This window comes from Loxodonta africana, chromosome 18 (genome assembly GCF_030014295.1).
Source record: "Loxodonta africana isolate mLoxAfr1 chromosome 18, mLoxAfr1.hap2, whole genome shotgun sequence".
NCBI classification, from domain to species: Eukaryota; Metazoa; Chordata; class Mammalia; order Proboscidea; family Elephantidae; genus Loxodonta; species Loxodonta africana.
Window position 1 is genome coordinate 52,744,976 of NC_087359.1, and position 15,613 is coordinate 52,760,588.

Consider the following 15,613-nt stretch of genomic DNA (forward strand, 5'->3'; position numbering starts at 1 on the left):
CTAGGAGCTTCTTCACGCAGGGGCCCCGGTCCAAAGGATGCACTCTGATCCCAGCACTATTTTCTTGGAGGTATGAGGTCCCCCACTTTCTGCTTGCTTCCCTGTCCTTTGATCTCTGGAGAGATAAAGGTGGTGAAGGCCACACCCCAAGGAAACGCCACCGGTAAGGGTGTTACGACCTCATCCTAATCCCCTCTAACATAAAATTACAATCACAAAATGGAGGACAACCACAGAATGCTGGGAATCATGGCCTAACCAAGTCGATACACACATTTTTGGGGGGGGACATAATTCAATCCTTGACACAGTCCATAATCAAATTTCCCCAATTGTCCCAGTAATGTCCTTTATTGCTCTTTTTTTAAATCCAGGATCCAAATAAGAACACATATTACATTTAGTCGTTATGTTAGTATCCTTTTGTCTTCCAGAGCATTGATATTTTTTCAGCATTCAGACCAGATTTTTTTTTTTTTTTTATTGTACTTCAGATTAAGGTTTACAAAACAAACTAGTTTTTCATTAAACAGTACACATACGGTTTTAGGACATTGGTTAACAACCCCACGGCATGTCAATACTTTCCTTTCTCAAACTTGGGTTCCCTATTACCAGCTTTCCTGTCCCTTCCTGCCTTCTAGTCCTTGCCCCAGGGCTGGTGTGCCCCTTTAGTCTCATTTTGTTTTATGGGCCTGTCCAATCTTTGGCTGAAGGGTGAACCTCAGGAGTGACTTCACTACTGAGCTGAAAGGGTGTCTGGGTCCCATACTCTCAGGGTTTCTCCAGTCTCTGTCAGGCCAGTAAGTCTGGTCTTCCTTTTTGGGTTAAAATTTTGTTCTACATTTTTCTCCAGCTCTGTCTGGGACCCTCTATTGTGATCCCTGTCAGAGCAGGCAGTGGTGGTAGCCGGGCACCATCTAGTTGTGCTGGACTCATTCTGGTGGAGGCCATGGTAGCCGTGCAGACCAGGTTTTTTGTGGAACGTCTCTCAATATGGATTTGCCCGTTTGTTTCCTCATATTTAGATTTAGGTTCAACAGGTTTGGCAGGAATACCACATGGGTGACGTGTGTCTTTCTCAGTACCTCCTGGTGATGTTAAGTCTGATGACTTGGCCGTCCATGTTTTCTAGCTACGGTGAGCTGCCTGCTGTGTGCTGGACACTATGCTGGGCACTGGACAGGGCAGAAGAAAGAGGTAAATGAGCGACAATCTTTGCTCTTAGGCAGTCCAGTGAGGAAGACAGACCTGTGAACAGATAAGATGTATGAGAAACATTTAAAGGGAGACAACTGTACAAAAGGCTGTGATCACATTGAAGGTGGAAGAGGGAGGATTACACCTCTGGGTGGGTGGGGCAGGGAGCCTGGGGGAAGAGGCTTCAAAGATGAGATAACATTTGAACAGGTTGTGAAAGTTTTGAATAATACTTTAACAGGTAGAAAAGGAAGGGAAAAGTACGACAGGTAAAGGGAACACCATACACAAAGGTATGGCGGTATGAAAGCAGCTCCTTACTACACAGGTGAGCGTTCATAAGATTTGTGGGGAGTCTCTTGCCCTGAAGGAGTTGTGTGTATATAAAAGGGGTTTTCCCAACACTGCCATTTTCCTGCTGACTAATTCTAAGAACAATCCCTGCCCCCAACATGGGCTTACTGGAGCCGAACAGTTCACCAAACACTGACTTTCTTTTTGAATTTATGCCTCACCACGGCCCCTCCACTTCAGCCAGGCAGGTAAGATTTTCCCACTTTTCAGATGTGGAAACTGAAGCTCAGACAGGTAAAGCGATTGGCTCAAGTTCACAGGCCAATAGATGCCAGCGCTAGGGCTCAAGAATGGAACTCGAGTGTTCTATTTACCAAGGAGATCTGGTTGCTCAGCACTTGGTAGCTTCTACCTCCAGAAGTTGGACACTTCACTGGTCCTCTTATGTCAAAATGGATGAGTCTCCCCAAGATGTGCCTCCACCTCCAAAAGAGACCCAGAAGGAACCCCCAAGTTCTACCTCACCCCATCAGGGAAAGAAAAAGATGGTCTATGAGAAAACCATCACCAAGTCAATGTCCAAGTGCCCATGGCTGGAATTTCAAGAGAGGGCAAAAGGTGAGGCTAGAATGGAGAGGAACAGAGCCAGGGGCAGGGACCTGAAAGCCAGTGCCTGGCTCCCACTCCCAGCAGAGGCTGCCTAAGTGAGTTCAGCAAATTCATGGGAAGAGATAGGGCAGGCCCTTGGGTACTTCCATGGCTCTCCAGAACCCTCAAGGTAAGTCTTTAGCTCCTTAGCAGGACCCATGGGGCCTTCGAAGATGGGGCACCTGTGTGTCTCCCAACTTCTGCTCCCAGACCTGCATCCTGCTCTCTACCCCAACTCTCACACCTCCAAGTCTTTGCATAGGTTGTTCCCTGTGCCTGGTGCTTTTCCCTCTGTCTATCTGGCTGACTCCTACTTGTACTGAAGACTCATCTTGTATATAATCTCCTCTGGGAAACCTTCCTTGATCCTCCCAGCCAGGTTAGGTGTCCCTCGTCTGTACCATCTGCTTCTATCTATCTTCACATTTATTTCCTTCTGTTAATCACTAATTAACATTTATAACTCACAAACCAGACTGGTGGTCCCTGCCCAAATCCCCAAACCCAAAAAAAACCATTGCAGTCGAGTCGATTCCAACTCATGGCGACCTCATGTGTCATAGAACAGAACTGCCCCACGGGGCTTTCTTGACTGTAATCTTCACAGAAGCAGATTTCCAGGCCCTTCTTCCACAGCACTGCTGGGTGGGTTTGAACCGCCAAGCTTTAGGTTAGTAGACTATCGCCACGTACCACCCAGGGACCTCCAGAAATGCTAATTCTCAGACCTCACCCCAGATCTACTGAATCAAGAACTCTTGAGATGGGGTCCCAGAAATCTGTGTGTCAACAAGCCCCTCAATGATCCTGATGCACACTTAAGTTTGAGAAATGCTGAAGTAAGTCAATGGTTTTCAACCTTAGATGCACATCAAAATCCTCTGGGGAGCTTCATAAAATGCCTAGGCTCCATCGCCCCAGAGTCTGATTTGATTAGACTGATGTAGTAGGGCCTGATGTTGGATGGCTTTGAGTCAATTTTCAACTCATAGCAGCCCCATGTGACAGAGTACAACTGCCCCATAGGGTTTTCTAGATTGTAAATCTTTATGGGAGCAGACTGCCAGGGCCTAGGCATTATTAAAAGACTCCACAGATAATTCTAATATACAGCCAAGGTTGGGAACCACTCTGCCAGATCAGAGCTTCTCAAACTTCAACATGCATAGGAATCATGTGGAGATCTTGTTAAAGTGAAGGTCCTGATTCAGCAGGTCTGGGGTAGAACCTGAGAGTCTGCATTTCTGAGAAGCTCCCAGACTATGACAATGGGCTGCTGTTCCGTGGACCACATTTTGAATAGCAAAGTACTAGAAGACTATGAGCCCCTGAAAGGCAGGAATTATGCCTTTCTTACCTCCCTAGTACCTGGAAAAATACCTGGCACTAGTATTCACTAAATGCTGAATATATAAATATCTGAACGAATGAGTCTTTAACCCACCTTTGCAATTGCTCTTTCATTTGTTACTACACCACACTCTTATCCTTCTTCCCAGAATTCAGGAAAGCCACAGCTCTTGTTCACCTACCCTTGTCCTGCTAACAGGTAAGACCCCTAATTTCTGCCACCCTGGGAGCACTGTCAAAGTAGGAGGGACAGCAGACTGTCCCCTCCCATCAAGGCCAGCTCAGAGAACCCTGGCACTCACTCTGGGGAAGACATTGACTCTGCGTGACCTTGGACAAGTCACTTTTCCTCTCTGAGCCTCAGGTGCTTCCTCATTCACAGGCCAACCCCTGCCTTTGTAGGGCTGCAGAGACAGAATGTCTCTCAGGCCTGAGCTATGCAGGTGGTGCTTAGTAATGGGAGTTATTTTTATTAGTTAACACAGGGATCCAACAGGGTTTCCAGATAAAATACAGGATGCCCAGTTAATTTTGAACTTCAGATAAACAATGAATAATTTTTTAGTATATGTATGTCCCAAATATGGTATTCATTACCTGAAATTCAGTTTTAACCTGGCATCTTGCTTTTTGTGTTTATTTTTTGCTAAATCCAGCAAGCATATTCATAGTGGGTCAGTGCTCCATTTTCTGAAATCATGACAATCACTTGAGAACCCTTAATATTATATTTTCAGTCACCAACTTGGGAGTCACGGGCTGAAGCTCCTATTCCCTGTTGCCCAGAGAAATCTGCTGTAAAAACAGGAAGACTTGAGAAAGGGCAGGGATGAATCCCAGCCAAATCCTCACAAAAAGCCCTTTTTACCGCAAACCCTCCACTACAGTCAGAGCTGCTGTTTCACAACTGAGACAGTTTATCTGAAGAAGTCTGTTTTCCCAATGAAACTGTAAGTTCCATGAGGGCAGGGGCAATGACTGCATCACCAGCACCTCACACAGTGCTTGGCACATAATCCAAAAAAACAAAACCCAGTGCCGTCGAGTCAATCTTGATTCCTAACAACCCTATAGGACAGAGTAGAACTGCCCCATGGGGTTTCCCATGGCTATCGGTCTTCACAGAAGCAGACTCCCACATCTTTCTCCCGCACAGTGGGCTGGTGAGTTCAAACCATCAACCTTCTGGTTAGCAGCCAAGCCCTTTATCCACTGCACCACGAGGGCTCCTTTTTAGCACATAGTAGATGCTCAATAAACATTTGTTGATTCCTGAATGAATGAGTAGCCTATCTTTTCCCCATCTTAACTCCACATTTCCCCCACCCCTTGCCTTCCTTTTCATCTCTCTGCCCAGATTACCTTTTCAGGGAGCTCTGAGATCCTCAGCTAACCAAACTTTGTACAGATCCATTTACAGCTCACCAATGGCTTCACAATCTTCATCTCTTTCGATCTTCACAACAACCTTGGAAGGGGCACAGAGCGAGGATGATTAGCTCCATTTTACAGATGAGAAGACTGAGACCTGGGTAGGGTGAAGTAACTTTCCCAAGTCACACGTGGGCTAGGAGGAAGCTGTGACTCCAGCCCAGATCCAACACACATGTAAGGGCCTCGGAGACCCTTACTGAGGGATACCCACTCTGACTTCTCTGCCACTCATACCCCCAGATGCCAAAGGAAGAGTTCCCCCCAAGTCCAGAGTGCTGGAGGCAGCACCCAAGCAAGCCACACTCGGTGCCCTACTGCTACTCCCAGAGGCCTGAAATCTACTCGCACTGGCATACTCTCTATGACCAGCGAGAGGACCGCGAGGGCCAGAAGATACTGTGGAAAATGAGAGATCTCCCTAGGTGTGCTCTACCTGCCCCCAAATCCTCCACACCGTCTAGGAAAGAGGGGAAGGAGAAGGATGGGGTAGAACAGGGAGTGGGGCAAGTCAGCCTACAGGTCCCAGAGAGGACCCTGGGTGGAAGGGAGCCTTGGTTTGGGTGGGTGTCACTGAACTCTTCTCTGTCTTCCTCCGGTCCCATTCTTGAGCTGGGCTGAAGACTGTGGCAAGGAGGGGTTGTGATCTAGGGAGGAAGGAGCAAGGGAACCAAGAAGGTCTGTGCAATTTCTCATGCAGGCACTTCAGGGAGAGTATTCACCTCCAAAAACTTCATCTCCCCATGAACAAATTGTCTCTAAAACCTCAGGTGACAACCAGGGCCTTAGGGCCTACCTTGGACCCCCTGAAGTGGCAAAGATTAAAGGTCAGGGGCCATGGTGGGAAGGGGATGGGGAGGCTCCCTCTCTGTGAGTGTTCTTACCTTGGGCTCACACTATCCTTCAGCCCTCAGTCCCTGCCTGTCCAGTAGAGGGAGGGGAGGAAAAAGGACTACACTGGATGAGTTCCTTTGTTTGAACTTCTGTACTATATTTATCCTTTTCTTCTTTTCCACTGGCTGCCTGGGATGGGCAGGAACTCACACAAAGTCTGAAATCTCCCAGAGAGGATGAGCAACATTACGCAGCTCAGGTGAGACGTGGTAAGGGTTGGTTACAGTTAGGAGTTGGCTGCGCTGGAGAGTAAAGAGGCGGCTGAGGAGGCAGGTGGAGGTGGAGGTGGTTTAATGTACAAATTCCAGCTGTGTCCAGAGGATAATTCCAGGGGTGGTATCCAAGGTCTCTTTCTTTCCTCCACCCCTGTTGTTCTTGCAGGCTCTGGGGTGCCTGGGCATCAATGACAAATTCATCATGGAGGCATTATGGGAGGTGGTGAGTCTAGGGCTGCAAGGAGTTCAGGGGAGAGGGAAACAGGGTGTGATGTGTGCAGAGAATAGGCACATGGGTGCAGACAGGGCTCCCCAGAAGCTGCAAGGATGCTGGGTCAGATCCAGGGCAGAGAGAGCCACCAGTGTGTAGCATGTCCCCTATATCCTGCCCTTGGCTTCTTCAAGAACAGCTTAATGTAAAGGATGAGAAAGGGGGAATCTGAAGACCTCCTTGGTCTAATAGAAAAGACTGGACTGAAAGCCAGGAAAGAACTAGGGCTGAGTTCACTCTCTACCAATAACTGAAACATTGCCATATGCTTCTATGCCAGTTCACAACTGGGATCCTGCATCCTTATCCATAATCTCATTTAAATCTTCCACCAACAATAGGGACAGGAATTAGCATCTGCACTTTTCTAATATGAAGAGGAAAGCTTTGAGAGGCCAAATAACTTGCCCAAGGCCACGTGGCTACTAGATACCAGATGCAGGGATTTGAACAAAAGTCTTATTCCCAAATCCAGTGTTCCTTCCATTGCATCACCCTGCCTCTGCTCTGTTTGAGTGTAGAAAGGTCACTCTTTGGCCTCAGTTTCCTCACTCGTAAAATGAAAAAGGTGGGCTGAGATGATCCCTAAACCTCTGACATTCTATCACCTGTGGTATGTTTCCACTACCTGCCTCCTAAATCAGGCCAAAACTGGTCCAGAGAAAGTGAAGTTCGAGGCCTATCGATCCCTGGCTCTCCTGGGTAAGTACATTCTCTCCTGGGGTGAAGAACTGGGGTAGCTGAGAAAGGAGAAGGTGCAGCCAGTACTCAAGTCATTTGCGAAAGGGCAAAAGGGAGTGGAATGTACACCCACTACAACCTTGAGTTTAACAGAGCCTGGGAACTATCCTATTACTGCTGGGCAGAGAAAGGAAGGTGAGGTGAAAGGAAAGAAGAGATTGGAATGGGCAGAGAGGAAGGCTCTTGGAATTGTGGTAGAGTCCAGCCAGCTGCTCCAGTGTCCTGGGAAGATGGGCAACACCTTGGGAGCTAGTACTTGGAACTTCTTCTGTCTTGAGGGCACAGTGGAGTCAAATGGATTCTGGCAGAGGAGCAGCAGCCCGAGCTCTGCCTTGACCTGAGGATCCTCCCTGTCCAGGTTGCCTGAATAAGCATGTGATCCAGGCTCTCATCCACCATTTGAAGGGGAGAAATGAAGCTCGAAGGATGGAGACCCTGGTGGGGCTACGGATGGCTCTGAACAACTGGGTGGCTGTCCCTAAAGACAAGGTGATTGGGAGCAGATTCAGTAACTGGGGCAAACTGAGACAAGGTAATTGACCGTGTTGCCTGTGAGTTACATCAGGAAGAAGGCAGCCTAGCTCCCAGCTTGGATAGGGAGTGGAGTTCCTTGTGGAGTTGGACAGAAGCATATGGCTCTGCCATTTATTAGTCATACAACCTCTGAAAAGCCAGCTTTCCAAGTTGTGGTTTTGCTCATCTGTAAAATGGAGACAATAACTACCTTACAGCATTGTTGAGAAAATTCAATGAGATATGTCTGTAAAGAATTTAGTACAGTGCATATGCTCTTTAAATGGTAACCATTTATCATCCCTAAAATAACCTATTAAAATAAAGCCTCTCTCAAGACAGAATGGGACCAAGGGAGTTCTCTGACACTATTCTGGGTTTTTTTCACTTTAGGATCATCTTACTTTGACCCCATCACCGCCCCATGTGAAAGAGAATCCATCATTCATTCATTTATTCAACAAATATGTATTAAATACCTATCATGTGTCATGTACTGTTTTAGGCCCTTGGGATATATCAGTGGACAAAACAAAGAACCTGCTCTGTGGAGCTTACATTTTAGTAGGGAGAAATACATGCTACCCAATAAATTTAATTAGAAAAGTACATACAGTGAAACATGTAAGAGCCAGAACTCAATGGGATTGCCTTGTTTTTCTGGGTCTCAGGAGTTTTCTGCCTTTGACAGGGTGCAGTCTTACCACTTTTCTATCGTTCATTTTATTTGAAAATATTTGAGTTTTCCTTCTCTGACAGGTTTCCGCCTTGCACAGGTCCCAGATTTCTTAGGTTCTGCTGTAGTACGTTAGAGGCGATAGGGAAAACTATGTAGCAGGGTGAGGGTGAGCAGGAATGCTGAGTGGGGATGGGAATGGGTTGCAATTTTAAACATGGTGGACAGAGAAGGCCTCATTTAGACGGTGACGACAGAGCAAAGACATTCCAGCCAGGACCAGTCAACATAAAGGCCCTAAGGTGGGTGTGGTTGAGGAACATCAAGGAGGCCAGTGTGACTGCAGTGGAGTGGGAATAGAGAGCCATGGGAAATGATGTCAAGTCACAGAAGTTAACAGAAGACTAGATAATTGTGGCCTTCTGGGTTGTTTTAAGCACTTGGGCTTTTAGTCTGAGTGGAATAGGGAGTCATTAAAGGTTCTTGAGCAGAACAATGACATGATCTAACTTAACATTTCGAAAGGTTCACTCTGACTGCTGTGGTGAGAAACAACTGGGGGGTGGAAGGGCGGGCAAAGGGCAGTGGCTAAGAGTGGAAGCAAGGAGACCAATTAGGAGCTACTGAAACAATCCTGGAGAGAGAGAATGGCGGTTTGACCATGGTGGTAGCAGTGGAGGTGGTGTAAGGTGATTAAATTCTGGATATATTTTAAAAGTAAAACTTTGATAGAATGTGAGCTGTAAAAGAAAGTGGTGAAACAAGGATGAAGCCAAGGTTTTTGGCCTAGGAACCGAAAAGATGGAGTTGTCATCAACTAAAATGAAAAAAGTTATAGGTGGAATAGGTTTAGAGGTAATATCAGAAGTTCAGTTTTGGACAAATTTGACACGTCTACTGGACCTCCAAGGGAGATGACAAGTAAGCAGTTGGATATACAATTCGAAGCTTAGGAGAGAAGTCTGAACTAGAAATAGCAATTTGGGAGTTGTGAGCATACAGATGGTATTTAAAGTCATGACACTCATCACCAAGAAAAAAAAACAAAAATCAAGCTTTGGGGCATCCCAATGTTAAGAGGCCAGGTAGAAGAGAAAGAATTCAGCAAATACTGAGAAGTGGCCAAGGAGGAAGGAACGCAACCAAGAATGTGGTATTCCAACTCCTAGAGACCCTATAGGACACAGTAGAACTGCTCCATAGTTTCCTAGGAGTGCCTGGTGGATTCAAACTCACAACCTTTTGGTTAGCAGCTATAGCTCTTACCCACTACACCACATGGTTTCCTTTCTGAAAAACCACGTGAAGAAGATATATCAAGGAGAAACCAACTGTATCAAAGAATGTAACGGCCGATAATTGATATGTGCATTTAACAATGTAGATGCCACTGATTATCTTAGCAAGAGTCATTTTAGTGGGGTGGTAGGAGTGAAGGCATGATTCGAGTGGGTTTAAAAGAGCCTAAGAGGCAAGAAATTGGAAACTGCAAGTATGGATAACTTTTCAAAGAGTTTTGCTGGAAAGGGCAGCAGTTGGCACCACAGGTGATTCTAGAAAAGAGGAAAAGTAACAGTGTGTTTCTACGCTGTGGAGAACAATCCTATAGTTAGAAAAATGATTCTGAAGAGAGCAGGGAGAGTTGTTGCAGCAATGGCCTTGAGTTGGTGAGAGGGGATGAGATCTAATACACAAGTGAAGAAACTGACGATAAGATAGACATATGGTCACAGTCCACAGTAACAACTGGAAAGGAAGGGCAGCATATGGATGCAGGTGTTGGTAGTTGGACAGATGTGTTGGTAGATGTCTATGGAACTTCTTTCCTATTTGCTTTAATTTTCTTGGTGAAGTAAGAAACAAGGTCATCAGCTGACCTTGAGTCTCACCAGAGTGAGAATAGAGGAAGAAGTATTACAGGTTCCAGAGGAAAGACTGAAATAGGAGTGGAAAAGATATTTGCTCAGGGAAAAATAGTACGATTACCAGGCAGCATCAGGTTCTACATGAGTTTCATGCTCATATATTTAAAGCAAGATCAGTTGCCATAATTGTGTGTTTTTCTCAAGGAGGTGCAGGCAGAGCTGGATTTAACCAGGATTGTGGTTTTGTCGAGGGAATACAATGAAGCAAGAGGACGTAAAGAACTGAGGGTGAGGCAAGGGAGTGATTATAGCAGGACCTTGGAATTTAAGCTGGGTAAAGAGGAAAGGAGAAAAACCCTGACAGTATGACCCCCAGACACCCTTTTAACCCAGTACTGAGGTCACTCCTGAGGTTCACATTTCAGCCAAAGATTAGACAGGTCTATAAAACTAACAATAACACATGTAGTTCAACCATGTATACAAAATTAAATGGGCACACCAACCCAGACACAAGGACAAGAAGGCAGGAGGGGATAGGAAAGCTGGATGAATGGAAATGGGGAACCCAAGGTCGAGAAGGAGAGAGGGCTGACATGTCACCGGATTGGCAACCAATGTCACAAAACAGTATGTGTATTGTTTAATGAGAAAATAATTTGCTCTGTAAACCTTCACCTAAAGCACAGTTAAAAAAAAAAAAAAGAGGAAAGGAGGTGAGGAGCAGTGAAAAGGCGGTAGGAGCAGTGGATTGTTGGTCTGTGGGGAGTCAAACAATTGTTCACATCAAGATACTATAAGAGGTGAGCTGGAAAGATAGGAGGTGAGGGTCAGAGTGAGATCCACATGAAATGGAGATTATGGAGAAGCTGCAGATATGGGTAATGATGAGGTCTCTGTGGGGAATTAGTGGCTGAGGTAGAGTGGATGACAAGGTCATTGGATGAGAGGTGTTGGATCAATTACATGTATATATTCTTTAAGTGCCGGGAATTAAGACAGAAGCATTAAAGAAAAACAGTGACCAGAGAGATAAAATCATAGAGAAGTGAGGAGAGGTGATTTAGGAGCCAGTAGGTGTCATCAAAAATAAGGGTCAAGTGGATGAAATAATGTGATGACATGAGACTCATTTTAGGAAGGAGGGACAGTGGTCTGGAAGCAGCAGTGAATTGCCCTCTTACAAAGTACAAAGCCTGGCTAAGGATGTAGCCCTCATCCTGCCCATTTCTCCTCCTGCCTCCCTGTTAGAGGGCTCCTGTGGGGGACGAAGGGAAGCTGGCACGTCTGCTGCAGATGCTGATGAAAGCCTTGCCGAATGATGCAGCTCTGGAGGCAGCTCTGTGCCTGGGTTTCCTGAGGCCCTGCAGCAAGGTGGTCCTAGAGTTCCTGCTGCAGTGCCTAGGCGGAGGGCCTAAGACCCAGCAGATGAAGGTATGAGGGGCAAGCGGCTGGTCGCCCAGGGAGGACTGGGAAAACAGAAGTCACTGGTGACTTGGGAAGGGTCTGGATCCTGTCATCCTCATTCAGAGAAAGGGAGCTTCAGCAGGGAGCACTGTGTGTTTGTGAATATGAATATGCATATGAGGTCACGTGGACATATAAGTATACATGTGTCTGTGCACATCTGATATCTATGGATGTTCATTTATGTATGTGCACACATGAACTTGTGCTCTCATTCAAGAGGCCCAGAGGCAGGTGAAAGAACCCCACCTGATCCCACCAGTTCTAGCTCAGCCCTCAAGTCAGCATGGCCATTCTGAGTCCTCTTGGCCCTGTCTGCCCCACCCTGTCCTGCCCCCTAAAGGCACTTAGGATGCTGGTCAAGGTGATGCACGTGCACTCAGCCGCAGTCATCAAGGCCATCCTAGAGCAGCTGTGCTCTTCCAGTGTCCTTGAGGTAAACTCTGGGGGTGCCTTGTACCCTTACTTTTCCAACGCTAGAACAAGGTTGGGGGTAAAGGTAAAAAAGGGTCTGTCCTTCATGCCTTCCCCAACCCTGCCCTCAGCACCGCTTGGAAGCCACCAAGATGCTCAGGACCATTGGGCTGGAAAAGATCCGGGCACAGGAGTTGGAGGGACTCACATTTGACCTACTCAGGAAGAAGATGTTTAATGAACCTTTTCTGGTGAGTGTCACCAAAGCTCCCAAGCTCTCCCATCCCTGGAGACCTCCCCCGACCCAAAGTATCACATTCACGCTAACCTATTCCCTGTTACCCTAATGCAGCTCATGTTTTTAAGCTACTTTGCCTTTACTTAGGCAGTTCTCTCAGTTTGAAATGCCGAATCATTCTACCCTTCTCTGCAAGGTAAAAAGCTGTTCACTCCCACTGGTTAGTAACTCCTCTCTCCTCCTGCCTATTAAAATACTACTGCTCCTTCAAGACAAATCCAAATGATACCTCCTCTGGACAGCCTTCCCAAATTGCCACAATCAGAATCAACCCTGCCTTCCTCTAGGTTCCTTTACCTTTTACCTTTATTACAACTTGTTACAGAACCAGCGATGGCCCTTCTAGAGACATTTTCTCTGAATTGTAAATCAGATTATGTTTCGACTCTGCATAAAACTTTTCAGGGCTCCCTAACGCCTTCGAGATGGCTTACAATGCCCTTCCCAACCCAAGCCCTGCTTACCACCCTATGCTTAGGGCAGCCATGTCCTGCAAGTCCTCTGTTGTCCCAGTGTAATTACTCAGAGGGCCTCGTTTTGAAGAGTCCCAGTTTGGTTGCCTCGCTAAGCTGAACTATCTTCCGTTCCCCTATGCTCCCTCTTGCCGCCAGGCTTTTGCACGTGCTCTCCCCTCTGCCCAGGAACCACCCTCCAAAACCCTCTGCCTGGTTAACTCCCACTCATCCTTCAGGATTCAGCTGAGGCATCAGCTTCTCCAGGAAACATTCCTGGTCCCCCAGACCAAGTTGGGAGACCCTCTGATGTGCACCCTGCACTTAGCCCAGCTGTAACAGTAACACAGTACCCTAACTGTATATTTAACCGTCTGTTCCCCCTCACCAGACTCTGAGCTCCTCAAGGCAGGGACCATATGTAGCACAGAGTTCAATAAAATTTGTGATGCACTTAGATGTACCTCACTACACTCCCTCTCTCTTGTCCCACCTTGATCCCTCTGCAGGCTATGAGGCAGGCTGTGGCTGAAACTGTGGAGGAGCTCAAGATGAAGCCTATGATGATGAACTTGGTGGAGGCGTAAGTAGCCCGGACTAGGAAATGCCAGGGCTAAATCCTAGGCTGTGGGAAAGGAACAGGAGGGTCAGTGTCCCTGGGAAAGACACTCTTTGACCCTGGGCTTTCCTCATCTGTAAAATGGAGCTAATAATGCCTACCACTCAGGCTTGCTATAAAGCTTAAATTAAGATGAGGGCATGAAAAGGATTTGTTAAAGGTAAAGTCCTGGGCAGATGTGAGTTCTAACCATTTAGTGCCTCCTAGAAAACTCCAGCACCTGCTCTCCCTACCCAGCCCCTTTCTTGACCCAAGAAACAAGAGAAGGAAATGAATGAAATTAGCATCACTCACTGGCATTATGCCTGTGAGAAGAAGCCACCAGCCTTTCTCCTCCACCTCTTAATTGGACCTCAACATACTCCCATCTACATAGGCAACTGATGAACTCATGTGCCACTGCACGCCAGGAAGCAGTCATCTCTTTGGTAAGGCCAGCTCCACTTCTCTGACCTGATTCCTGAGATGTGTTGATGGCACGGGGAATAGGAAATTGAGCAGAGTTACCAAGAGAAAGGGCTGTAAGGTTTGGGGAGGCTGTTTGCTTGCTTGTTCCTTTTAGGTTCCAGCCCTGCCAGGAGTTAAGAGTAACCTTTTCTTCAGGGTTGAGGATGGGTAGGACAAGGAACAGGAGATGGGGGTGGGGCACTGCAGAATTTATCTTGACTCTTCCTGGTGAATAATGGGCACTGGAGCCCCATGCAGTGAGGTGTGGCAAGGAAGAGGATATCTTGGCTGGGGTGGTGGGGGGCGGGGGGAGACAACAGTGGGTGGTTTCCCTCTCTCCAAGCTGCAGGGTCACAATGGGACTAGACTGAAAAACGGCACAGACAGGGCATCTTCCTGGAGCTGCTACTTAGGCACTCTATGCATGTGCACATGTGTGCACACGTGAACTTGTGCTCTCACTTAAGAGGCCAAAAGGCAGACAAAAGAAGTCCATCTACTCCACCAGTTCTGGGCTCAGCCCTCAAGTCTGCCTCTCACTCTGCCTCTGCCAGGGTGTCCTGGGTATCCGCAGCCCTCAAGTGTACCACCTGCTCCTAGACATGCTAGATGCAGAAAAGAGCCAGGATATGAAGAAAAGCGTAAGCCATTCCTCCCGCTTCTCCCTCTTCTCTAGCCCTTCTCTAAGCCTTTCCTGCCCAACCTCACCACTAGCTCCTTGTCCGGAGGGCGGAGAGGGGAATGAGCCTCAGACACGGTCCCTTAACCTCCTCCTTGGGGCCATCCTGGCCTGTGGCCAGAGCTCCTCCTCTTGGGTGCCCCCTCCTCTCCCAGCCTGAGCCTGAAGTATACCAGCCCAAGGACCTTTGTTTCAATGCAGCTACAAAAAACATTAATCCTTTTGGCCTCAACTGATCCCTGGGTCCAAAAAAAGTTGAAGAACAAGGTTCTCTTTGTATATGAGGCGCCTGAGACCAATGTAGAGCCAGAGCCTACAAGGTTCCGGAAGGAGCCTGAGAGCCCAGAAGAGTTAACTATCCAAGACTTTCAACTTGCACAGCTGAGCCCATTGTTTGTTGCAAAGTCCAGTGTCAAGATGGACCAAGAAGAAAAGTTGACAGCCCTGACAGGATCTGTCTTAAGCCCCACCATCAGTTCAGACTTGCATGCAGCCATTGCCTTCTCATCTCATTTCTCTAAACCAGTAAAAGACACGTCACAGGCTAAAGGGCCCTGGGAGCCAAGGATCAGGAAACAGCTCCAGACCCTCGCTAAAACCTCCAAATACATCAGCTCACTTCCTGATGATGCTTCTCAGGCTCCCCTGAGAAAACAATCTATACTTACCTCCCATGAATAAATGTGTCACTCTACCCAGCACACCTCTCTGAATCACTGCCACTGCTGTGTCCTTCCTCTTGTCATACTACAGAGGCTTCACTGCAACACCAGTCTCCTCATTCCTGGTGGGGTGTTCCTTCCACTCACCTACATGGCCTTTCATCAGGGGAAAGAGGGAAGGATAGAGCCAAAGCTTCTTTGGATAGTCAACCTGCCCTGCTAAATCAAGTCGTCATCTTGGCCCAGAATTTGATGACAAGCTAGAGAGTCGGGCCTCTGTCCAGATGGGGCCAGTGAAGGAAAACTAGGAGAAAATCCTATAAGGTTTGGCTCTTGGGTGCATTTACTCTAATTTGTCTCCTCCCACTCCTACCCCACCTGCCAAGTCCCCAGGTTCCCTATCATCCCAACCAATCAGTAGTCAGGAGTTAATTAAGCTGTCCTCAGGGCCAACCATCCCCTCTGCTGCCTCTTCTC

At 47.3% G+C, this 15,613-nt stretch overlaps 1 protein-coding gene and 1 long non-coding RNA gene across 2 annotated transcripts; one reads left to right on the plus strand and one right to left on the minus strand.

The window, feature by feature from the left end:
• Positions 1-438: 438 nt before the first annotated feature.
• Positions 439-10,791, minus strand: LOC135228097 (uncharacterized). Its single transcript, XR_010318385.1, has 2 exons — positions 4,855-10,791; positions 439-1,251 (listed from the first exon to the last, which is right to left on the minus strand). It is a non-coding gene; the product is annotated as an uncharacterized LOC135228097 (long non-coding RNA).
• Positions 1,345-15,187, plus strand: HEATR9 (HEAT repeat containing 9). Its single transcript, XM_010594586.3, is given in 15 exon segments — positions 1,345-2,112; positions 3,642-3,691; positions 5,167-5,348; positions 5,624-5,750; positions 5,960-6,016; positions 6,199-6,255; positions 6,948-7,005; positions 7,403-7,533; positions 11,350-11,532; positions 11,909-12,001; positions 12,111-12,230; positions 13,239-13,312; positions 13,725-13,776; positions 14,350-14,436; positions 14,676-15,187. Coding segments are annotated over 15 exon segments (2,019 nt in total). The 5' UTR covers positions 1,345-1,844; the 3' UTR covers positions 15,156-15,187.
• Positions 15,188-15,613: the final 426 nt, after the last annotated feature.